The 24,779-nt window shown below is 41.2% G+C and overlaps 1 protein-coding gene and 1 long non-coding RNA gene across 2 annotated transcripts in view; one reads left to right on the top strand and one right to left on the bottom strand.

Annotated features, from left to right (window-relative positions):
* The window catches only part of LOC144293874 (serotransferrin-like), a 53,109-nt gene that overhangs the window by 14,146 nt on the left and 14,184 nt on the right, over positions 1-24,779 (top strand). Inside the window, 10 exon segments of the mRNA XM_077865090.1 lie at positions 1,504-1,659; positions 3,936-4,080; positions 5,182-5,246; positions 8,420-8,604; positions 9,782-9,971; positions 15,061-15,177; positions 15,180-15,368; positions 16,863-16,957; positions 17,763-17,840; positions 21,362-21,444. Coding sequence (XP_077721216.1) covers positions 1,504-1,659; positions 3,936-4,080; positions 5,182-5,246; positions 8,420-8,604; positions 9,782-9,971; positions 15,061-15,177; positions 15,180-15,368; positions 16,863-16,957; positions 17,763-17,840; positions 21,362-21,444 — 1,303 coding nt within the window.
* On the bottom strand, positions 11,097-15,223 carry LOC144293875 (uncharacterized). The gene is made up of 2 exons (XR_013361248.1): positions 14,991-15,223; positions 11,097-11,412 (listed from the first exon to the last, which is right to left on the bottom strand). It is a non-coding gene; the product is annotated as an uncharacterized LOC144293875 (long non-coding RNA).

Below are 24,779 nucleotides of genomic sequence, written 5' to 3'. Positions count from 1 at the left end.
GATCTTATTTATCTACTCATGAGAGACACAAAGAGAGAGAGAGAGAGGCAGAGACATAGGCAGAGAAAGAAGGAGGCTCCATGCAGGGAGCCTGATGTGAGACTCGATCCCGGGACTCCATGATCATGCCCTGGGCCAAAGGCAGACACTTAACTGCTGATCCACCCAGGCGTCCTGGATGAGGTATGCTTAAATAAGGCAATGGAAGAGATGCAATTTTAGAATGCAAAAGAACCATAGAAAGATGATGATTAATAATAATGGTTACTCTTTTACACTTACCATGACTTGTACACAGGATTTCTCATTTAATCCTGTAAGTGGTACCATAAGTGGTACTGTAAGAAGTACTATAAGTGGTACTGTCATCCTTTAAGGATACCTAAGAGAACCAACAGCTCACAGAGGTTACAAGTTATTTAGGCTCCTATATACAGCAAACAAATTCACACCCTCCCCACCACTCCCAATTGCACATTACATAAGGCCTACACAGTTTTAGATGAGAGTTACCCCAGCCAAGGAATCTTGCTTATGCCCAGCAGGGCGCAGCAGAGAGGCTCACACAGGCAGATGTCTAAGAGCATGAAATTACCCAGCCTCCCACCCAGGGCTGGACCCAGGAAGCCAATCTGGCTCTGAGCCAGTGCTCTAGTAAGGGGTGGTTCTGGAAAGATGGGGCAGGAACAAGACAGGAAACCTTGCCAGGATGATCACTGGGTCCCAGAGCCCCAGTACTCAGTTAGACCTCTCTGGTTATTTTCCAGCCACTTGTGGGCAAGTCTATTCTTGTAACTTCCCCTATTACAACCTCTCATCCTCTCCCCCCCATTCTAGGAGCCAGGCTCTTTAGCTGAAAATGGAAAGACCTGCTCTTACTCCATGGATGCTAGTGCTTCTCTGTTTTCTGCTGTAAACAGCTGACTGAATTAACTAAATTAAAAAGCTGAAATCATGGGTTGATCTCTCTGCAGTTTTAAGGAGCAGCATGTATTTTCTGCTAAAGATGGCAGCTGTCTTGATTTTTGAATTTCTGCTTCACATACTTATTTTCATGCAAACCTGTATTCCCCATATCCAAGGCACCTGGTCAGAATATTCCCTGTAGTTTACTGGTCATTTACTACTCTTTCCTAATTGTTACTGTATAAAATGTTGAGAGTCACATGTGCTCTTCAGTATCCATTCCTGGGATATTCCACAGTGAAGGCTGAGTTGCTGGTTTATAACTTTAGTAGTTTTATGCATTTAAGGAAGGATTATATACCAGCCATTGCTCTGTTGATGACGTTTTCTTACTATTTTGTTTTTAAAGTTCAGAATCATCTCCATCTGACAAGAGTGACTGGTACCTTATCTCAGTCAGTTATTGGGAAGACCCTTTCAAAGATAGAAGGAATGATTCAGGATAATTTTGCTTTCACAAAGAGATGGCAGGCTTTGATTGCAGACATATATTCTGGAGGGCGTTAATATTTTCTTTTTGTGATGTCTTTCTTGTAGGGTATCTTGCTGTGGCCGTAGTTAAGGAATTAGATAAAACCATCTCTTGGAATAATCTGCAAGGCAGGAAGTCCTGCCACACTGCAGTAGAGAGAACTGCAGGCTGGAACATTCCCATGGGCCTGCTCTACAACAGGATCAACCACTGTGAATTTGGTAAGCGAATCCTGGGAGGGTACTGTGATCAGGACCTGGCTGGAAAGAGGTATTCTGGGAAAAGAGTAGTATGGTACAAAATGCTGTGGCTCTGGTTCTACAGTAGTGAAATTTGGTTAAAATGAACCTCAAGGAGCTATCTAAAAGAGATGGTAGGGCTGGACAGCTGAATCAGAATGGTTCTTTTTGGATGCATATGTGGCTTAAGTGAAATATATATTTACTTTGATCTCTTATGAAAAGGACCAGGTGAGCAGTCCGTGACTGATAGGGTCACAAGAAGCTCAGGCTCCTTCTTTCTCCTCTAACATTCTGAGCATGAGGCCTTTATCTTCAAGGTCAACTATGGTTGCCATCACATCCATGACTCAGGTAGCCTCAAGGAGCAAGGAATAAGGGCAACTTGAAGTATATGCCATCTGCAGTCATTCTATTAAGGAGCTATTCAGGAAATCTAAATCAGTTACTTCAGGTAACATTTCATTGCTAAAAACTCAGGCACATAGTCCCACTTAGTTGTAAAAGAGGTTTGGGAATGTCATCTTTTATTTGGGTGTGTCTCTGTCCCAAATAAAACTAGATCTTTGTTCAAAAATTTAAAATAGAACTACCATATGATTTAGCAATTTCACTTATGGGTATTTATCAAAAGGAAATGAAAGCACTAACTGAAAAAGATATATGCATCCTTATGTTCATGCAGCAGTATTTACTAAAGCCAAGATATGGAACCAGCCTGAGTGTCCACTGATGAATGAATGGATAAAGAAAATAATAAAATAGGCTTTTACTCAGCCATAAAAAGGGAAGAAACCTTGCCATTTGCGACAACATGGATGGACCTTGAGGTTATTATGCTAAGTGAAATATATCAGGCAGAGAAAGACAAATATTGTATAATCTCACTTACATGTGGAATTTTAAAAAACCCCAAACTCCAAGATACAGAGAACAGACTGATAGTTGCCAGATGTGGGGTGGGGGGATGGGCGAAATAGGTGAAGGGGCAAAAGGTACAAATTTCCAGTAAACTAAATAAGTCCTGGGGATGTAGTGTACAGCATGGGGACTATATTTAATAATACTGTATTGCATATTTCAAAGTTGCTAAGAAAGTCGATCTTAAAAGTTCTCATCACAAGAAAAATATTTTATAAGGATGTGTGGTGATGGATGCTAACCAGACTTTTTGTGGGGACCATTTTGCAATATATTGCAACATCAAATCATGTTGAACACCTGAAACGGATACAATATTATAGCTCAGTTGTATATCAATAAAAAATGGAGAAAAAATTAAAAGAATAAAACAACTAGGTCTTTGTTACTAAGGGACAAGGGGAAATGGCTGTTGGGTGGGCAATCCTTCCTACAGGCTTTCTAGGTAATGTGAGTGTTTGGGATCCTTGGATCTCTTTAAGGTCTTGGCAGTCTCACTGAGTGACTTCCCAGCCCTTAGGCCCCTTCAAAGGGATGGGAATCAGTTTATTTTCTGTGTCCTCTGAATATCTTCAGGTATGTAAAAAATATATGTTTAAGTTAACCACAGACAAATGTTTTCTAATGGTTATTAACATCAACTTCCTCCTTGCCACCCCCAAATATGTGCAACTGCTTTAAAAAGAGAGGCTTTTAAAGGCAGTTATGAACCAGACAAGTCCTGTGTGTGGGGACTTGGAGATGAGACCACATTTCTGCACTGGGGTGTTCTCTGACACCAATTTGAGAGGAAGCAAAGTATGGCTGGGGGTGATATCCAGAAAGCTCTGGCTCCCTACCAGCAAGGGCACTACCTCTGCTTTTCTGAGCCTCCTGGCAGTTTCACAGCCATGGGAGAGCAGCTGAACTGGGAGTAAAATCCCCCAGCCTTTAATTGAGTTTGGAGTTTTAAGTTCTATTAAAGTCTCTTCTGAAAAAAATAGCAAGGGAAGGGAACTTCTGGATACAGGTGGCACAGCCTGGGGAGTGAGACCTCCAATTTTATCTCTTTTAGGTCAATTTTCATGTAATTTCCCTTTCTTGTCTCTTTAGATAAATGGTGACACTATCACGGTGCCCATGGAATCCTCTCTACTTGAACTGTAGTGGTCTACTAACTTCTATTTCCAGCCTCAATTAAATTTCCTTTTAAAGCCTCCAGCCTGGCAGGTCCTCATTAGTGGCTGGTCATTGAATATATTTCACCTAGCCTGGGCCATACACACCTGTTATGTGTTAGATAAGGGCTACTCATATTGACTCAGGAGGAGCTGACTTCCTCTTGTCTTTCTGTCCAGATAAATTTTTCTCTCAAGGCTGTGCCCCTGGATCTATGCGGAATTCCAGTCTCTGTGCTCTGTGTATTGGCTCAGCAAATGTTCCAGGAAAGGAGTGTGTTCCCAATAACCATGAGAGATACTATGGCTACACAGGGGCTTTCAGGTGAGTCTTTTAACCCTAACACAAACATAATAATAAATCTAGCCTTTACAAGATTCCTTTTTAGGAACTAAGGTGAGGTTCTTATGTTCCTGGCCTGTTAGTGTGTCACATTTAGCAACCATATGCAGAACCCTGCATGAAGGAGCATCCAAGCCCCTCCAAGACACTCTCTTCAGAACGGCAGTACAGAGCAGATTAGTTCTCAAGAGGGGGCGATTTTCCCCTTAGGGGGAATTTTGGCAGTGTCTAGAGATGTTTTTGATTATTGAATGGGATGGGTGCTACTGGTATCTAATTGGTAGAAGCTGCTAAAACATCTTACATGCATAGGGAAGCACTCTACAGAAAGAATTGTCTGGCTCAAAATGTTACTATTGCCAAGGTAAGGAAAACCTGCCTTGGTTGAATACAGGAGTCAGGAGTCTGGCTCATGCTCTTCCAAGCATCTCTGGTGAACCTACAGCCATTTACTCACCTGGTAATATAGAAAAATAAAATACATGATTTCTACATTCCCAGCTGCAATTCTATTTTATGAGTGTTTATTGCTTTTATAAAGACACCTGTGCACCTTATGACCTTATTACTTTTTAACTGTATTTTCTGACTCAGGCTTGTGTTAGTAGTTCAGGAGTCTGTCAATCGCATAGTGATACTGTAGCTGAAGTTCTCAGTAGTGAAGGAGAAAAGAAAGATTATTCTAATTCTCCAATTAGAACTACCTTGCAAGTTAGTGCAAATATAATTCACAGTCCACAAGTTCCCAATTTCTACAAAGCAGACTGTGAGTCAGGAATCACCTTATTGGTGATTCCCATCTAATATCTCTACTTATGGTAGGGAAATGCTGTAGCTCTACTGGAGAAACTGTGCCAGAATTTAGCATTCAGTGTGTAGAACTGAGATTGTATAACCACAAAGCAAATTGGAGGTTTTTTTTTTTCTTTTTCCGTGTTACTTATATAAGTAATTGTAAGATTAGTGATTGAATGGGAGTCACAATTGCTGATATCAATTGGTTATCTCTACAAGGTGACCCTCATGAATGACAGATGTGTCTCTGACCTCCTCTCTTCTTTCTCCCTGTCTGGCACTCTGCAGGTGTCTGGTTGAGAAGGGAGATGTGGCCTTTGTGAAAGACCAGACTGTCTTGCAGAACACTGGGGGTATGTTCACTTGCTCCTCTGTCCCCACAAATTGGGGTTTCTGGGTTCACTTATACTCATGATGCCTTTGTGGAAGTATTATGGTCTCTGTTATAGGCTCCAGAGCTCTGATTCTCAACCTGTTTGTTCAGTGAACAGAGAAGTGTTTATCTGGGTAGGCAGAACAGTAGGAACTGTGAAGTTCTGGTGGTCCTGAACTCTCTCCCAGGAACCTTCCCATGGGTGCAGACATTGCCTTTCCCTTAAATACTTCAGTGCATATTTTCTTACATACCTACAGTTTAATTACCAAGATCAGGAAATTTATCCTAACATGGATTTAATACTCATTATGTCCACATTCAGTCTTTGTGAATAATCCCCAAAAAGTCCTTTTAAACTATTTCCTATATTTCCTATATCATATATATATTCTAGATCACTGAAAACACTTAGAGACAATAGTGCACCAGTGGGAATGAAGATCTTGGATTCTAGAACCATTCTCTAATAGAAGGAGCCAAGGCCCTTTGGGAAAATAGCTGATTCTAGGGCTGGGGCAGGAAAAATATAAGGTGAGCCTGGAACATCATGTTGAAGATGTTGGGATAGGTCAAAATATACAGAAGCCATCTTTAAAGCCCTTCTACCAGCCAAATCTGGGACATTTTGGGCACTAAAAGAAATAATGGTAGTAAGAATAAAATAGGAATACATGAGTCTATCCTGATTAAACAAATGAAGGTGAAGGGAAAGATCTTCCTTATTGTAGAACATGAATAAATGTAGCAATACTTACAAAGTTTAAAAACTATCAGTGGGTAAATAATATAGTAATAATTGTTTCAAGCAAGAAGCATCAATGTGTACTAAAACTAGTGGGTGAATATTAGATGCTGTGGCACTGAAAACCCATACAAAAAGTTGTTTAGTTGGTAAGAATTAGCACTCCACCTATCCTGTCTGTATCACTAACCGCTTAGAGAACCTGCTTTAGGCCAGGCAGATATTAGTTCACGTTCTTTCTCATGTCCCTTCTCCCAACCTCAGCTCTTCCCAGCAACTCATCTAGAGTGAACTCGCTCAGTACCAACTCCTCTGAGAAGCCTTCCCAGATGGCATGCCACCATCCTACAATGGAACCTTCTGTCCCTGTGGGTAGTATTATTGAGTTCATCTCATGCTGTAATAAACTGTGGCCACAGAAACTATTTGAGTTCTTTTTTCCTCCTCTTATATCCCAAAATTAACTATATAAGTGGCACACAGAAGTTGCTAAGGAATACTTGAAGGAATACTGTGTTGGCTAATTTTTCTTTCTTTATTCTCTTCTATTATTTTTGGCTTTTTCCTTTAAAGCCTTCCCTTTTTCCTACTACCTGAGTGTTACCCTAAGATTGTTTTTTGTCATCCCTTGAGATATATTTTAAGATTTTATTTATTTATTCATGAGAGACAGAGAGAGAGAGAGAGAGAGAGAGAGAGAGAGAGAGGTAGAGACACAGGCAGAAGGAGAAGCAGGCTCCATGGAGGGAACCTGACGTGGGACTCGATCCTGGGTCCCCAGTCACATCCTGGGCTGAAGGCAGGTGCTAGACTGTTGAGCCATCCAGGGATCCCCTATTTTTTTAACTCCTCTGAGTAGGGCATCTCTCTCTTGACCTCACCTCTCTACCCTGCAGCCAAAAGCTTACCAAAAGCCTTACCCCCCTGGCAGGAATATAGAGCAGAGGCCTAACGTCCTATCTAAATAACATCCTGGAGCCTCTATTTGCCATTGGTGATTTTTATATACAAAACTCACTGGCACTGCAACCTCAACCTCTGTTAAGTCCAAACTCCTCATATTTCTCACCAAATCCACTCCTCTTCTCATGGCCTCTGTCCTATTGGGGACTTCATCATATGCCGAGTCAGTCAGGCCTAGATTAGTCTCTCAGTGGTCAGTACATGTAACACATGTTACACACCTAAAACCATGCCTCCTCCAGCCAGCTTTCCCTGATGAATATGGTCTCACCAAGCTGGTTCAGCTCCCACAGCATTTACAGTGTGGTCCACAAAATATAAAGTGTTATTATCTGGATCCAGAATTATTGCTTTTGGTATGTATCCTATTTTCTCCCTCCAATAAGACTGCAGCTTATAGACAGCGTGCAACATAGTGTTGAGGAAATTCTTACATTATGAAGTGGAACAGAATTGGTTTGGAGAGAATGATGGTGGATTTCATTTGGAAGGAGCTGGGTTGGAGGTACTGGTAAGAAAGGGAAGGAGAAATGTTAGGCGAACAAAGATGTGTGTAGTTGTGGGAGAGACACAGGCAATTTTAAGTTTTCTATTAAAACTGTAAGTATTTATTTGGGAAGAGTAGGAAAAGAGGTATTTTTATTTTATATATAAATAACATACAATTTTATGATAGTAAAGTCATTTATTAGATATTCAACTAAAGAATTAAATGAAAAATAAATTAAGAAAAAGATTTACAATCCCGCCTTTTAGATGAGAACTAAAAACTGGGAAAACATACTTGAGAATTGCCTCTGGCAGAAGGAGTTGAAACCCTGAAAATGGGTGAGATTTTCTTTCTTTTCTTTTCTTTTCTTTTCTTTTTTTTTTTTTTTTTTTTAGGGAGAATACAGAAATGGTGAAGCTAGGGGCTGAGAACAGGATATGGATCTGTATGCACAGAGGCATGTGCACATTTTCATGTAGAACCAGTATGAGTGTATTAGATTAAGAACACTGGTCCAGTTTGCAAAAGGGCCTAAGGGCCTCTGGGAAACTTCTTTTGCTTGCTAATGCCAGATGGTATTGCACAGAGATTATCAGCCTGCTTAGAGGGTCACATTCTTCCTATTCTAGAGTAATAAATCCAGATGCTTTAGAATTTAGTAGAAATAAAAATGTTTTTGAACATCATCCAAGAATGTAGCTCGCTCACTTTCTCCTGTTTGGGTGGGGCAGGTTGGAAGGGGTGGTTGCTAGGAATTGAGTTTGACTTGAATCTGACCTATGTACTTGGGAGCATCTCTTCTTTTCCACATCACAGTGACCCCAGTGTGTGTACTTCTGCTAGCCAATGGCCCCAGGCCCTTCACATGTCAGTGGGCCAGTCAGTCACATCCTCTCAGTGAGGGCACCTTGACCAAACCTGTCAGGTGTAGCTGACCCACCTTCTCTGTCCCCAGGAAAGAACACTGAAGATTGGGCTAAGGATCTGAAGAAAGAGGACTTTGAGCTGCTGTGCCCTGATGGCCAAAGGAAGTCTGTGGACAAGGCTCCTGAGTGCTTCCTAGCCAAAGCCCCAAATCATGCTGTGGTCTCAAGGAAAGACAAGGCATCTTGTGTTAGCAAAATGTTACTTGACCAGCAGGTATGGACCAGCTAGGGCCTCCCATTCTTTCCTCCTGGGAGGGTGTGGATTATTCGGGCGAGTTTAGTGATCAGTAAAGCCCATGCTCCAGCATTCTTTTTCTGGAAACTAGAATTGAGAGGCCAAGGATTGCGGAACTGGATTTCTCAGGCCCAGCTCTGCTTATATTTCCAGGTTACTGGAGGTTAGTTCCCATGTGATTCATCTGCTTTTGGGTCCACACCTCTGCTTTCTTGCTTGCCTGTGACCTTGCTCTGTGGTACCCTCATTTTCTCCACCTCTATCTTTTTTGAAAATGAAGGCAAGTGATCCTGTGTGTCAGCTCTCCATGATATAAGTCATGAAATGTGGACTATATTTCTTTTGTTTAGAGAGACTGAGAACCTTCCAACAGCCAGAAAAACACAGGATCCCTATCCTCAGGGTGCTCGTCCTCTGGGGAGAACAACTGCCCCAGAGTCAGCCTTGTGTGTATGTAGGCGGGGAGGCTGCCTGAATACTCTAATTCTAAGAGTCCTTTACCCACAAATACTACTTCGCCCTCAATAACAGCTTCCTGCCTACCATTTGTTTTCTTTTCCTCTTTTTTAAAATTAAAATAGCATATCTTTGCAAGTCCTAAGGTAAATGATAACAATAATTATCATTTGATGAACATTTCTTAGGTACTAGATGGAATGTTAAACTTTCATACTCATCATTTCACTTATAATCCTCCAAGACCTGGAGTTAAGCCTCTTGCCCAACATAGGATCAAAGATCTAGTCAAACATGAGATTTCACAACTACCCATACCACCCTCTCGGGAGGGCTCACATTTTATATCTTTTTTCACACTGATACTTGGAAGGGACATGTTTCTGTCTTCCCATTTCCTGGAAGCAGTCCCCAAGGCTATAGCCAATGAAATGGGGAAGGAGTAACTGGGTGGGTAGGAGGGACTTCCTAGAGTTGGTGAGACCAGGATGGAGCCTACAGAGGATGCTAAAGAAAGCATGAAGCTGGGGCATGAAATGGGTGAATTCCAGGTGAAGGATATGGAAACATCTTGAGGCATCCTCTGGAGCTCTCTTTCTTCCAGGGGCTGGTTCCTAGCTTTTATCCTCCTCAACCCCATCTTTGTATTCCTAGCTGCTCACTGCCACAAGTCCTTATGCATCTTCCATCCATTTGACAGCTTTTGTTTGGAAGAAATGGAAATGACTGCTCGGGCAAGTTTTGCTTGTTCCACTCAGCAACCAAGGACCTTCTGTTCAGGGACGACACACAATGTTTGGCCAAACTTCCAGAGGACACAACATATAAATCATACTTAGGAGCAGAGTATATCACGGCTGTTGCTAACCTGAGACAATGCTCCACCTCGAGTGAGTAGGAGGAACAGCATGGGGGAAGCTACCAAGCAACAAGGGAGGCAAGGAGCAAGCAGTTCTGGGTGGTGGGCAAAGAGGAGTGGGCTGTGGCCCTCTGGGGATGAACAATGGAAATGGGCAAGATGAGATGATAAGAGAACACTGTAATCAAGAAAGTGTAAAAGGCTACTTGTATGGGCAGATGATAAGATGGACACACGCTCAGGGCACTAAGGTCATGAACTGTCCCGACATGAATAATTCCATGTTATTACTAAGAAAAGGAAGAGGTTGTATGTGTCTATGCCCATGTGCAGTAAACTCATTTTTATACAGAGCTGCATCAGCCAATACAGTAGCCTCTAATTACCTAAGTCAATTTAAGTTTAAATTAATTAAAATTAAACAAAATTAAAAATCTAGTTCCTCAGCCACACCAGCCACAATTCATGTAGCTCCAGACAGGTGAGCAGACAAAACACTTCCACCATTGCAGAAGGTTCTTTTATACAGCGCTACTCTTGCGAGCTTGAACAATGACAAGTTTTATAACCATAAAGTTGCTGTACGTACTGCTCATCCAGAACACCAGTTTTCTAAGCATTACAGTACAATAAAATACATTTTTGCACTATAATTATGTTGGACATCATCTAATCACGTGAAGTCATTTGGAAGATGTGAGAAAAGAACATGTGATGGAGGGAAGTTATGCTCTAAGTTTTGTGCGAATGTAAGTGAGCCATGGTCCTTAAAATACTGATTCCCAGGCTGGGGAATATTGATTTAGCAAGTCTGTACCAGGGTCCCTTAATTCCAATGTAAGGAACGTGCTTATCCACAGTCACTGCTGTGAGCACCTAGGTTACAGTCACCTACCCTACATCCTCCATAAGGGGAGAAAGTCTGGCTCTGCATTCTCTGCTCCTTTTCCAGATCCTAGCATGGAAAGTGGCATGTTCTGGGTGCTTGTATTAGTTCCTCACCTGTCTAAGGGGATCAGAGAGGACAGTCCTACCAGGCTCCTCCCAGCTATATGGATTTAGATGTGGGAGCTCTGCCTATGAGACACAAGGTGGGGGATGATGCAGGGCAGGGAAACCATGTTTGGTATACAGTACTACCCAGAAAGACAGGAGCTGTACAGGCAAGTGGAGAAGGCCACTGAGAGAAGGGCCTGGTCCACCCATCAGACCCCAATGGGTCTGAGTGCTTTTATTATCAGGCTTAACTATTCATTCATTCAACAGAAAATAAATATAGGTAGATTTTTGACTGTCCTACTTCTCTTCTCTGTCCCACAGAACTCCTGGAGGCCTGCACTTTCCATACATCTTAAAATCCAAGAGGCGGAGACACACCAGATGGTGATGGGAGCTCACGTGACCCATAAGTTCCCTCGGGGCCTCACTGGCCTGGGTGGTTTGTCTGGTTTCACAGTTCAGCGGTGGAACCTCTGTAGAACATTAAATAAACATTATTATTGGTGTTATCTTTTAAAAACGTCATTGTTTTCTAAATGTTTGGCCTGAAAGGATTTTTTTAAAAATACGATCTGACTAAAGACTTGTGCATCTGAACCTTTCCTTCAGAGCTCAATGTTCAACTGACCTCTTTCACAGCTTTGGTCATGGTGCCACAGCCACCCTGGGTACAGTTCAAGTAGGAATTCTTTCTGAAAAGTGTCTGCATGATCATCATAATAGAATCAAGTGTATGTGGCTCTGTGTGTGTGTGTGTTGCTGGGGAAGAGGCAGGAAGGAGGATGCTGAGTGAGTTACTGAGATGGAGTGTTCAAGGAGTACAGAAAAAGAATACAGAAGACTTACATATTTTACCAATATTTTAAATTAATTTCATCAGGTATACTTGAGTCAGGTCCTGATTCTAGGGGGTTGGAAAAATGAACCACTGGAACATCTGAAAATTATTGCTTTACCCTGATTCCCACAGTAGTCACTGCCCTGTCTCCTCTCCTTCTTCTGAAAGATGGAGGCTCACTCTTTCCACGCCTTACTTATTAATGGCTGAACACACAGAAACCAGTTTTCTGCTCCACTCAATTCCCTGAAGCTACCCTGGCCAAAGTCACTTCCCATCTGCCAACTGTGAAAATTTTATTTTATTTATTTTTATTCTTTTTTTTTTTTGAAAGACTTTATTTATTCATTCATGAAAGACACAGAGAGAGAGGCAGAAACACAGGCAGAGGGAGAAGCAGGTTCCCTGCAGGAAGCCTAATGTGGGACTAGATCCCAGGACTCCAGGATCACGCCCTTAGCCAAAGGCAGATGCTCAACTGCTGAGCCACCCAGGCGTCCCCCAACTGTGAAAATTTTAGTTTTAATTGTAATTCTCTCATTCCTGAGTCTGTTTACTGCACTTGATAGGGCTGATCATTCACCAATCATGTGACTGGTGTCCCTGGGTCTGAGATTGTGTCTACTGTACTTTGGAGCTACTGGGAATAGAAGATGGAAAAAAGTGTCTGGTGAATGAGACATTTTAATTAATGCAAGAGAGGAAAAATTGTGTCACTACATTTATTTCATTGTAACTCTCCACTTGCTATTTGAATGAAGGAGAGAACACTTTCAGTAAGCAGCAGTCAATATCTGCCTCCCCTTCCTCTGGGCTCACCTCCTGGAAGTGTGTGTTGGTGGAGATGTGAAAGGATAGGAAGCAGCTGATCTTCTCCTGCTCTCATTCCTGAGAATGGCACCACTTTCTCACTTGAGTGTGGAAGGTGTGCACATTTCTCCTGCCTTTACCCAGGAAACCTGTTGAAAAAAAAAAGTCTGTCTCTTGTTAAAACCTTTCATCATTCCCAAACTTTACCACCATGGCAGAACTTTCTCATTCACATAGCTCTGACTAAAAATTCGTATACAGTTGGGGCAGTTATGGTAGGTGTTTTCCTGTTTGGCCCTTCTTCCTTCCCTGAATTTTTAGCTCCTAGCAGAGGAATCAATGGTTATTAGAAAGGAGTGATGTGTATGTCTGTGTGTACATGCGCTGGGTGATGGATACAGAGCAGGGGCCAGGACCTTAAGAAAGAAAGAAAGAGAGAATATGGTAAAATTACTGTCAGTTCTGATCATTTTAATTGACAATGCTAATTTAAAATAAAGTAGTTGACACTAATAAAAATAAAATAAAATAAAATAAAATAAAAATAAAAGTAGTTGGTTAACCCTCTTTAACCTCACCTCCTAAACATCCTTTCTTAATCTGGACTCCCTATTGCCTACATTTATCGATGAAAGGCCAGGAAAATGAATTGTACTATGTTAGAGCATACAGTTAAGCATAAAAAAGCCCAACTGCCTGGGCTTAATGGATAAGTTACCTCAGTTTGCCTCTGCAAAATTGGAATAATAGGTGAAGATTATGCAAAGTTATAAATTAAAATTATTTAAAACAGTGCCTGGTATCAACAAGCACTCATTAATGTTAGCGATTATCCTCACTATTTACCCTCCCTTCCATCTACCAGCCTTGCTTCCATACCCGTGCCCCACCCTTACCTCACCGTTCCTTCTGAGCTCACTTGTCATTCAAGCCCTCATCACGGGAGCCCCTTTGAAACAAGAGATGTTGCTGACCACTTCCAGGACACGTTTTACTCCTGCATCACCGACTCTTCCTTTTTAGGTATCTTTGTGGGTTTCTTCCTCCTCACTTTTCATTCTGTCCCTGATTTTAATGACCACTTATCTATGTCTGAAACTCAGATGAAAATATAGTGCCTATTGCTGAAGCTTTACATTTGTTTACTCTATCGCCTGCTTAATATAAGATTTTAGAACTCCTAGAGGCACCTGAAACTCACTATACAGAAGAGAGAGGTTTTCATTCTGGTTATGCCCTCAGCCCCAAAGTCCCTCCCTAATTCACTTTATGAACTTTGATCTTTTCAGGACTCCACACCAGCTGCTTCAGATGCAGGCTTGATAACTCTCTATCTGAACTCAGCATATCCAATTAGTCACCGCATCCTATACGTTTTCCTCCTACATATCTTTCAAATCTGTGGCCTCCTTTCCACTACTACCTCTGTTCCTGGTTCACACCCCGTGCATTTTTTGCCAAAACACTGCAACAACCCCCAGCTGGCCTCCCTACCTTAGTCTTTCTCCAATCACAGTTCTCTATCTGCCAGTCATCTATGTTACCCCCAACTGAAACTTCTTATCCCATTCTGGATTTTATATATATATATATAATCTGGATAAAGTCTAGGTTCCTTAGCATAGCACAAAATCCCTTCAGGTCGTTCCTGCCAACCTTTCCTGCTTCATCTCTTGCCACTTCTGCGGAAAGGACACCAGTTTCGTGACAGGCTGCAACTCTGCAGTCCCTAGGCAGGCCACTTCGGGCTCCCTAGGGTGTTTTATTTGGGTGATAAGTTGTTGGGTGTTTTTGTTTGTTTTTCATTACTTGCCGAAATTTGAAAAGGGGAACATTTCCCTTTCTGGCTTCTTTGCGAAAACTGGAAGGACTGGCTACTTTGGTCTCACCTACGTGCCTGGCATAGCGGGGGCTGTCCACTCCAGGCAGGAATGACAGCTGCAGTTTTCAACACCACTACCCCGCGCACTGATTTTCCCAGCTGCTCCCGTCAATGTCAAAAATCTCAGCTGCAGCCCTGGATTTACACTGAATTGCTCGTTTTCTGCTACTCAGGCGCTCTTTGTCCTTTTGCACCTGCAGAGGCTCACCCATCATCCCTCGTGGCCTCAGCTCCCGTCATTTTCCTCCAGGAGCTGGTCTCTGAACCTATGATGGGTACTAAGCGTCCCTTTCTGTATCCCCGTATCGCATCATACATGAATTGATGTATACATCCTCTGTCACACCCCACGCCGGATTGCACTCAGATGAAATGTTTGTGTAATGCCTGAGTTCCTCGCAAGACTCCCCTCTCTAAGGGGGCGACTGGAAAGCCTCCGAGAAGATTTCTCAAGCCATTCATTTTATGCATCCATCATTCCGTCAACACCCATGAAGAGGGCGGCGACATTTAACTCCTACCTTAAGGGATAAGCGTGTCACTCGTGAAATACCGTGCAACGCCGCTCGCTCGGCGGACAGCGTCCCAGAGCATCGCCACTGCCTTCGGGACCTCCCGGAACCCCGCCCCTGAAGGGGGAAATACAACGTGGGAACTACAACTCCCGTGATGCTCCGCTTCGGGCGCCTGCGCAGAGTCCAGGGCCACGTCGCTCTCGCGGCGCTGGAGACCACGCATCTCAGCCATGGCTGCCGCGGAGTCCCGGCGGATGGGGGACGGTGGTGGTGTGGGGGGAGCCTTCCAGCCCTACCTAGACTCCTTGCGGCAGGAGCTGCAGCAGAGGGACCCGACGTTGCTGTCAGTCGTGGTGGCGGTTCTGGCGGTGCTGCTGACGCTGGGTAAACAGGCGGCCGGTGGTTTGGGCGGGTGTAGGCAGGCGCAGTTCCGGGCTTGGACGGGCTCGTGGAGACCGCGGACGCCGGGCGGAGACTCGCCGCTTCACATCTACCTGCCTTGCTGCCTGCAGCCGCGGGAGTAGCGCTGCAATAAAGAGGCTCTCCTGCGGACCTTGGAGTGACGTCCTGGTCCTTGGGGGCGCGGGTTACTTTTCCTTTTTCTGCCCCTGCTACGCCTGGAGCGCGCGGTCCTCCCCCGACCCCCCTCCCCTCCCCCCCCTTTTCTTTGCTCTTTCTACCTAGACTCGCAGGTCTTTAACTCCAAGTTTGCTTCCTGGGCGCTGCGGATACACAGTGCATAAGACAAGGTTGCACTTGAGGAGTCCACAGTCGGGGGGTGGGGGTGCAGACACAGCAGGGTTGACAGTTGATAGTGGCTGGCACTCCGTGAAGGGCCTAATGACCGAGTAGGCGGCCAGACTCGAGCCGAGCCGAGCCGGAGGGAAGGACGGTGATAAATAGGCTCCACGTTAGAAGCCTGGGGGCACAACACCCCCACGTTTATGGGGAATCCAAGAACCAGCCCTCCATTCACTCAGCACATACCTTCCCGCTGGGAACACTAACAACGGTAATGATTATAACGGCGGCGAAAATACCAGGGAAGTTCCAGCCGAATGAGGGGTTCTGTGAGAGACTTCTGTTAATTTCTCTACCCCGACCATTCAGGCATACTATTGATGATCAAGGCATATATATTACATATATATAATTTTTTTTTGAGTCATTAACTTTGTCACTCTTTATAGACCTTGGTCCACTTCCACATGAAAAGTAGGGAGCATCTGCTTCCGCTTAATATCCTAGAGAATGACAAACCATTAATAGTAACTTACACAGGGGGAAAAGTTATTAAAATAAAGGTTTTATAGTCAAGCACCAAGATGTCCCCCAAATACTGGGCTTTTGGGTGTCTAATGACAGGTATCTATAACTCCAGTTTCCTTTTAGATCAACATAGTGTTTTTAATATGCACCCTACGATTTAGATCATCAAACGTTCAGAAGAGGTTAAAAAACCAGCTACCCTCTGTGAATCAGATGCGGTTGTCAATCTCCTGTTTAGGGCTACTTGAAGGTTAAAAAACCTTCTATCTTGTTTCAGAGATGTTTACATCAAGAGTAAGACATTTACAAATGGTTCATAGTATAGAACAGCCCAAATGTCATTTTCACCTGTCCTGTGTAAGGAAGTTAAGCGCTCCTAAGTTTGTCTAATAAACATTCTTTTAGAGTGAATTACGGTATTGATGGGAATTGATTTGTGTGATATAGATTCCATAATATGCTCAAATATGATATAACCATTTAATATAATTTCATTCCATTTAATGTTTGGAAATGTGCACTGAAATAAATGTAAAACATTTAGAATAGCTTGTGTTATTTATGTTGGGGAAAAAGGCATAATTTTGGTTGTTTCTCTCTATTCCACAGTGTTCTGGAAGTTCATCCGGAGCAGAAGGAGCAGTCAAAGAGCTGTTCTTCTTGTTGGCCTCTGCAACTCTGGGAAAACATTACTGTTTGTCAGGGTAAATGCTTTGATTTACACCTCTTCTAAAGTTGATAGGAAATGTTAGGCCATCCCATTATCCCTGCGAAGTCATAGTTCATTTTGGAAAAGGGAGCTGATGCTCACAATTTGGGGAGTTAAATTTTTTTTTAAAGATTTTATTTATTTATTCATGAGAGATAGAGAGAGGCAGAGACATGAGCAGAGGGAGAAGCAGGCTCCCAGTGGGGAGCCTGACGCAGGATTCCATCCCAGGACCCTGGAATCACAACTGAGCCAAAGGCAGACAGATGCTCTACCACTAAGCCATCCAGGCATCCCTGGGGAGTTAATTCTTGACTCACTTGAAGACTTGAAAAACTTGAAAAGACTCTTGAAAAATTTGTGAACTGGAATTTCTTGACCTTTTCTATTTTCTTGCACCTGCCAGATACTGTTATTTAGTCCTTATCCCGTTTTGGGGGCAGTTTTATGAACTACCTTTTATTCTTCCTTTTGAGAGGATAAATTACTTCCCTTCCACTACAGAAATATAATTTATAATGATTTGTGATAATTAAAAATATTTGTAGAAGTTTGGTAAATTTGGCCACCAAACCATTTGAAACTAGGTTGTTTTTTTTTTTTCATTGTGGAAAGGGGAATGAAGATGCAATGAATCAGATTTTTCTACAAGGAAAAAAAACAATATAGTCTTTTTCAGTTGTTGCAAGCAACATTCATTTATTTGACCTGGCCCATTGGAGAGTTAGAATAAAATTGCTCTCTTTAGATTTGCTATTTATGTATTTACTCTGATCTCCTTTATATTGTTTTTTTTACAGTTGTTAACTGGCCTTTATAGGGACACTCAGACTTCTATCACCGACAGCTCTGCTATGTACAGGGTCAACAATACCAGGGTAAGGGGTTCATGGAATGTTGGGAATCTGAGAATTTTACTTTACTTTGGTGTTTCATGAAAGACATTTGTAGGATAAATTAGTCTAAGGGTGTAGGTACCATTCATAGCTTATTTTTATGGATAATAGAATCCATGTGACAAATTCTGCTTTTGGCCATCCAAGCAGCAGATGTAATCATGCCATCCTGTTTTGTTGTACTTCATGCACACAGATGTTACATTACATTTTACTAGTTTTTGTTTCTATGTCTTTCCAACTTTACCATGAGTTCTAGAGGGTGAGCATTAAGCCTTTCTTATATTTTGCATAGGTAATATATGTATATGGAACGAAAATTCAAAAGGTTAAGAAGAATATTCAGTGAAAATTTTGCCTTTCCTGTCCCTACTAGGTCTTCTCCTTAGAGGCAATAACTTAACCATTTTCCTGTGTACCCTTCAGATAGTCTGTGCATATGCAAACATATCTGTGTATCTGTTAAATTTTTTTAAGATTTTATTTTTAAGTAATCTCTTCATGCAGCATGAGGCTCAGTCCCACAACCGGGAGAGCAGAAGTCCTGTGTTCCATCAGCTGAACCAGCCAGGCACCCCAGTTTTTTTTTGTTGTTGTTGTTGTTTTTTTTAATGTTTCCTTTGCCCACTGTTTTTGTTTTTTTAAAGATTTGTTTATTTATTAGAGAGAGAGAGACCATGTGCACAGGCCAGGAGAGGGGTAGGGGGAGAGACAGTCTTCAGACTCCCTGCGAGCACAGCATTGAGCCTGACCTGTGGCTCCATCCCAGGACCCTGAGATCAGGACCTGAGCTGAAACCAAGAGTTGGGTGCTCAATCCACTGAGCCACCCAAGTGCCCCATGTTTTCTTTTGTTTTTTAACAGTATGACTGATAGAGTTGAGTTGTTTTGTTTTTCCCTCATTTGTACACATAGTACACCCTGATTGATTTGTGAACTACATAGTATTCCATTATGTGACTGTACCATTCAATTAAGTTCTTATTTAATTAGAGCTCTATTAACAAACATTTAGTTTGTTAAAATCTTTTGGTTATACATTGTTGTGGTGAATATCTTAAAGAGCATGCATGTGACATTTGAGATACCAGTTAGGAATCACCAGAAGGACATTTTATATACCTATGTAGCTCCAGAATGTGGATAGTGACTGCTAAGTCAATTATAATGCAAAATAAGTATTTGATGAGTGGAAGAAAGGGTGGGGGCTGGTTGAGGGGTGGATGTATAGAGAGATGAATGAAAATAGTTATCTTAGAGAGCTTTTCTCCTTTTCTTTGCCTCCTGCCCCCTTTTCTGGTGCCTCCAGAATTAAATATTGTAAACAGAGATAAAGAGACATTCTTCTAAATGTCTTACAAATACTTTTTGCTTTTTTCAATAATGTGCTCTTTCTAGCCCAGTCCTTTTTTTTATTATTATTTTTTAAAGATTTTATTTATTTATTCATGAGAGAGAGGGAGAGAGAGAGGCAGAGACACAGGCAGAGGGAGAAGCAAGCTCCATGCAGGGTCCGGGTCTCCAGGATCAGGCCCTAGCCCAGTCTTTTTTAAACTCCCAAGATTTTAGGTTTTGGAGGTTCAGGTTTGAGAGATCTTTAATTCTTGAGGGACTTGTGCCAGATTTTTTTAAGTGGGATATTCCAGGGTATACTTTAGACCTGGATATTCCAGGGTATACTTGGCTCTGTGTGACTATTGAGCACCTGAAATGTGACTAGTCCAAATTGAGGGGTGCTAGAAGTGTAAAGTATACAACAGATCTTGAACTTGGAATGAAAAGTAAAATACCAACCATTTCTTGATTTTTTAAAAAAATTTATTTATTCATGAGCGAGAGAGAGAGAGGCAGAGACACAGGCAGAGGGAGAAGCAGGCTCCATGCAGGGAACCTGATGTGGGACTCGATCCCAGGACTCCAGGATCATGACCTGAGCTGAAGGCGAACCCTCAATCGCTGAGCCACCCAAGCGTCCCCTTGACATTTTTTTTTACTTGTTAAAAACATTTCTTAGATATATTGGGTTAAATCATATATATTATTAATTTAACTTTATATCTTTTTACTTTTTTAATATGGCTTTTGGAAAACTTTACATATGAGACTTGCATATTTTTATTGAAGATGTAGGGGCGCCTGGGTGGCTCAGCTCGGTTAAGGAGCTGACTCTTGATTTTGGCTCAGGTCATGATCTCAGAGTTATGAGATCAAGCCCTGCATAGGGCTCTGTGCTAGGCATGGAGCCTGCTTGAGATTGTCTTTACCTCTCCCTCTGCCCCCATTCCATGTATGCTCTCTCTAAAAAAAAAAAGAGAGAGAGAGAAAAATGTAGAACATTCCTCCCTTTTTAAACTCCTCCCACCTTCCCACCCTCCTATGTTTTAGATCTAGTCTCTCTCAAGTTAGTAATGTATCTATTAATGTGTCTTTTTAAATTCCTTATAGTGGTGTACTGCTGATTATGAAATACGGTAATCGATCCTAACCTGAAATCTCCAGACTCTTACCAGTGTGGTTTTTTCTTTAAAAGCTAGCATACATCTTTGTTTGTTTGTTTTGCATACATCATATTTTTGCCCATAAAAGACTATGCAGACTCAGTGACAGGTCATAATGAATCCAGTTGTAATTATGTCAGATCCGTGCATATTGCTGACTTGCTCCTGCTGAACAGTGGTTAGGGCTGGCTATGGATAAGGTAGAAAATCGGGAACACGTTCAAGGGTCTGATAAACTTACTAGAATTATACCAGAGAGTCTTACTGAGCATAGCCATATCCAGATTGACTCTGAGCTTAAGGAAGAAGGCCTGGAATGAACAGCACTTAAGTGGGTGCTTAGTGAGTCAGCTCAGAATGGGCACATTGCCTCCCTGTTTCAGTGATTGACACAAAATATTGACAGTTGGAACAAATAAACAGTATGTCTAGTTGACAAATATTTAAAAAATTATAGTAGACACGTAAAGGAATGTTTTGTTGTTAACAAAGATTGGGGGGTCCCTGTAATGATAACATGCTATATGATAAAGTGTAGATCTCCAATTACATTATTTAGTTTGTGAATGTTCACTACTATTTTCACATTCACATGTTTTTGTTTTTATTCATACTAGTATATTTCCCCAACCTCAGATGGATCTTACTTCTCTGACTCCCCCAGACAGGGTCAGGTTTTTTATGTACCCTCAGAACACTTATCAAAGTTGTAATTTTACATTTATTTGTAATTTTACATTGTGTTGATCTTTCTGATTATATTATAAACCCTGTTGGAACAGGGATCATGTCTGTTTTTGCTCACTGTTAAATCCCAGGAGCCCCTACTAGTGATTTATAAATAGAAGATGCTGTGTGAACATTTATTTGATTGATTAATTAATTATGGTGAACATTTTTTTGATTATGGACACTCTTGTACCTGAAATCTCATATGAAAAGTTCATGTTGTGAACGTGAATAAGGACCAAAACATTTATTTAATGTCATTACTGTCATCTGTAGGCCACTAGCCTGACTTTGATTGATCTCCCTGGCCATGAGAGCTTGAGACTTCAGTTCCTAGAGCGTTTTAAGGCTTCAGCCAGGTAAGTAGGATTTGGTGTCAACTTGCCTGAATCTGTATATCAAGGCCACTCATGCTTGCAGTGGTGGTATTCAGGAGGCAGCCTGGTGCCCTATAGGGAAAAGAGCATGGATCCTGAGGTCAACCAGTTCTGGGTTGCAAGCCCACCTTTACTAGGATTTTATGGAGATTATATGAGATAACATTTGAAAGTGTTTCTCAAGAGTGTTCAGAAAGTGTTAACCGTAACCATCTTAGTAAAGTTTTCGTTTTCTTTGAGTACAAATTTTAATAATGTGTAGAACTTTTAAAATCCAAAACAGGAATTTGAAAGCCAGGTGAAATCTTAGAAGTTATTTAAATTCAACATTATATATTTCTGTTCTTAAATTACCTAAATTTAGTGCCTCAAAAGAACAGAACAATATTTTCATATTTCTTTTAGTATTGTTCTAATGTTACTGTTATTTAAAATTCTGGTGCTGCAGTTGAAAATGCTTGATTCTTGTTTTGTCTCTCCCCTTTCTTTCTTTTTTTTTTTTTTTTTTTAAGATTTCTTATTTATTTAATCATGAGACATACAGAAAGAGAGGCAGAGGCACAGGCAGAGGGAGAGGCAGGCTCCATGCAGGGAGCCCAACACAGGACCTGATCCCGGGTCTCCAGGATCACGCCCTGGGCTGAAGGCAGTGCTAAACCGCTGAGCCACCCGGGCTGCCCTTGTTTTGTCTCTAACACAGATATGAACTTAAGAGGAAAATCAGTATATCACATTTCATTGATTTTAAGACATTTTCATATCTGTGAAATTAGAATGCTAGTTATAGTTGTTTGTGTCATAGTTAAGTTGGCAATATTTTCCCTTTCTTAGTTGTATCTGAGATAATTGTCTTTTAATTGATGGAATCTTAGGTTTGATTAAATGAGGTACTTGTTTCTTTCCTTATTTAACTTATTTAAATTCAGTTAGTCAACAAATAGTGTATCGGGGGATACCTTGGTGGCTTAGAGGTTTAGCGCCACCTTTAGCCCAGGGCATGATCCTGGAGACCCGGGATCGAGTTCCACGTCAGGTTCCCTGCATGGGGCCTGCTTCTCCCTCTGCCTATGTCTCTGCCTCTCTCTATTTCTCTCTCTGTCTCTCATGAATAAATAAAATCTTAAAACAAAAAAACAAATAGTGTATCATTATGTAGCTATAGAGTTCAGTTATTCATCCACTGCATATAATACCCAGCGCTCATTACATCACATGCTCTCCTTAAAACCACAGTGAGATACAACCTCAGAATGGCTAAGATTAACAAGTCAGGAATCACCAAACATTGGCAAGAATGCAGAGAAAGTGGAACTCTCTTACACTCTTGGTGGAAGTGCAGGCTGGTAAAGCCATTCTGGAAGACAGTACAGAAGTTCCTCAAGAAGTTAAAAATAGAACTATCCTATGACCCAGCAATTGCACTACTAGGTATTTACCCAAAGAATATAAACATGATTCGAAGGGGCATCTACACCCCAATGTTTATAGTAGCAATGTCCACAATAGCCAAACTATGGAAAGAGCCCAGTTGTCTTTCCTTATTTTTGAAGAGGTCTTAACTTTTATTTTGTTGTTGCTTTCCTGCCCACGAGATGGGGGTGATGAGCAGTCTGTCTATTGTGTGGATTTTTTAAAAAAGTACAATATTTTTTAGAGCAGTTTTAGCTTCGTAGCAAACTTAAGCAACAGGTCCAAAGATTTCCTGTATTACTCCCCGCCCCACACAACATGGTTAGCCTTCCCTATTATAAGCATCCTTCACCAGAATGATTCCTTTGTTATAATTGATGAACCTACACTGACACACCATAATCATTCTGAATCTGTTTTTTACATTAGGATTCACTCTTGGTGTTGTACATTCTGCGGATTTGAACCAGTGTATAATGACATGTATTCAGAATTTATAGCATTAAACAATTTTCACTGTCCTAAAAATTCTGTGTTCTGCTAATTCATCCATTTGTTCCCTAACCCCTGACAACTATTCACCTTTTTATAGTCCTCATATTTTGCCTTTTTCAGAATGTCAAATAGTTGGAATCATATAATATGTAGCCTGTTAGACTGACTTCTTTTACTTACTAATATGCATTCAAGTTACTTCCATATTTTTTCATTGTTTGATAGCTCATTTCTTTTTAGTGCTTAATGATATGTCTTTGGACGTACCACAGTTTATCCATTCACCTACTTAAGGACTTCTTGGTTGCTTCCAAGTTTTGGCAGTTCTGAAGAAAGCTGCTTTAAGCATCCACATGCAGGTTTTTGTGTGGACATGTTTTTGGGTGAATATCAAGGAGTGCAGTTGAGGACTCACATGGTAGGAATATGTTTAGTTTTGTGAGAAATTGCCAAACCGTCTTCCAAAGTGGCTGTACCATTTTGCATTCCCACCATCAATAAGAGTTCCTCTTGCTCTGTATCCTCACCAGCATTTAGTGTTGTCCGTGTTCTGGATTTCAGGTGTTCTAATAGATATGCAGTGATAACTAACTGCCGTAAGTTGCATTTCCCTGATGACATTGACAGGATGTGGAACATCTCTTCATAGACATATTTGCTGTCTATAGATCTTGTTTGGTGAGGTGTCTGTAAAGATCTTTGACCCATTTTTTAATTGGGTTGTTTGTTTTTAAGAGTTCTTTATATATTTTGGATAACAGTTTGTTGTCAAATATATCTTTTGCAAATATTTTCTCCCAGTCTTTGGTTCATCTTCTCATTCTTTTGATGGTGACTCTTGTAGAGCAGAAATTTTTATCTTTAATAAAGTCTTACTTTATTGATTTTCTTTTTCATGGATTGTACCTTTAGTGTTGCATTTAAAAAAAATCATTGCCAGACCCAAGATATTTAGAATCTCTCCTGTGTTCTCTCTCAGGAGTTTTAAAATTTTGTGGTTAACATTTATGTGATACATTTTGATTTAATTTTTATGAAAAGGATATGGTCTGTATCTGTTTGTTATGTGTATTCATTTTTTTGCATGTGGATGTTTAGCCATTCTGGCATTATTTGAAAAGGCTATCTTTGTTCTGTTGTACAGATCTTACTCGATTTACGATGGGGTTACATCCTGATAAACCCATAGTAAGTTGAAAATATCTGAAGTTGAAAATGCATTTAATACACCTACCAAATATCATAACTTAGCTTATTAGCCTACCTTAAATGTGTTCAGAACACTTATATTAACCTACAGTTGGGCAAATTATCTAACACAAAGTCTATTTTATAATAAAGTGTTGAATATCTCTGTGTAATTTGTTGAATACTGTACTACAAGTAAAAACCAGAATAGTTCTGTGTATCAG

This window comes from Canis aureus, chromosome 22, assembly GCF_053574225.1.
Source record: "Canis aureus isolate CA01 chromosome 22, VMU_Caureus_v.1.0, whole genome shotgun sequence".
In the NCBI taxonomy this organism is placed as follows: Eukaryota; Metazoa; Chordata; class Mammalia; order Carnivora; family Canidae; genus Canis; species Canis aureus.
The sequence above is the reverse complement of the archived record's forward strand: the minus strand, read 5'-3'. Positions and strand labels throughout refer to the sequence as shown.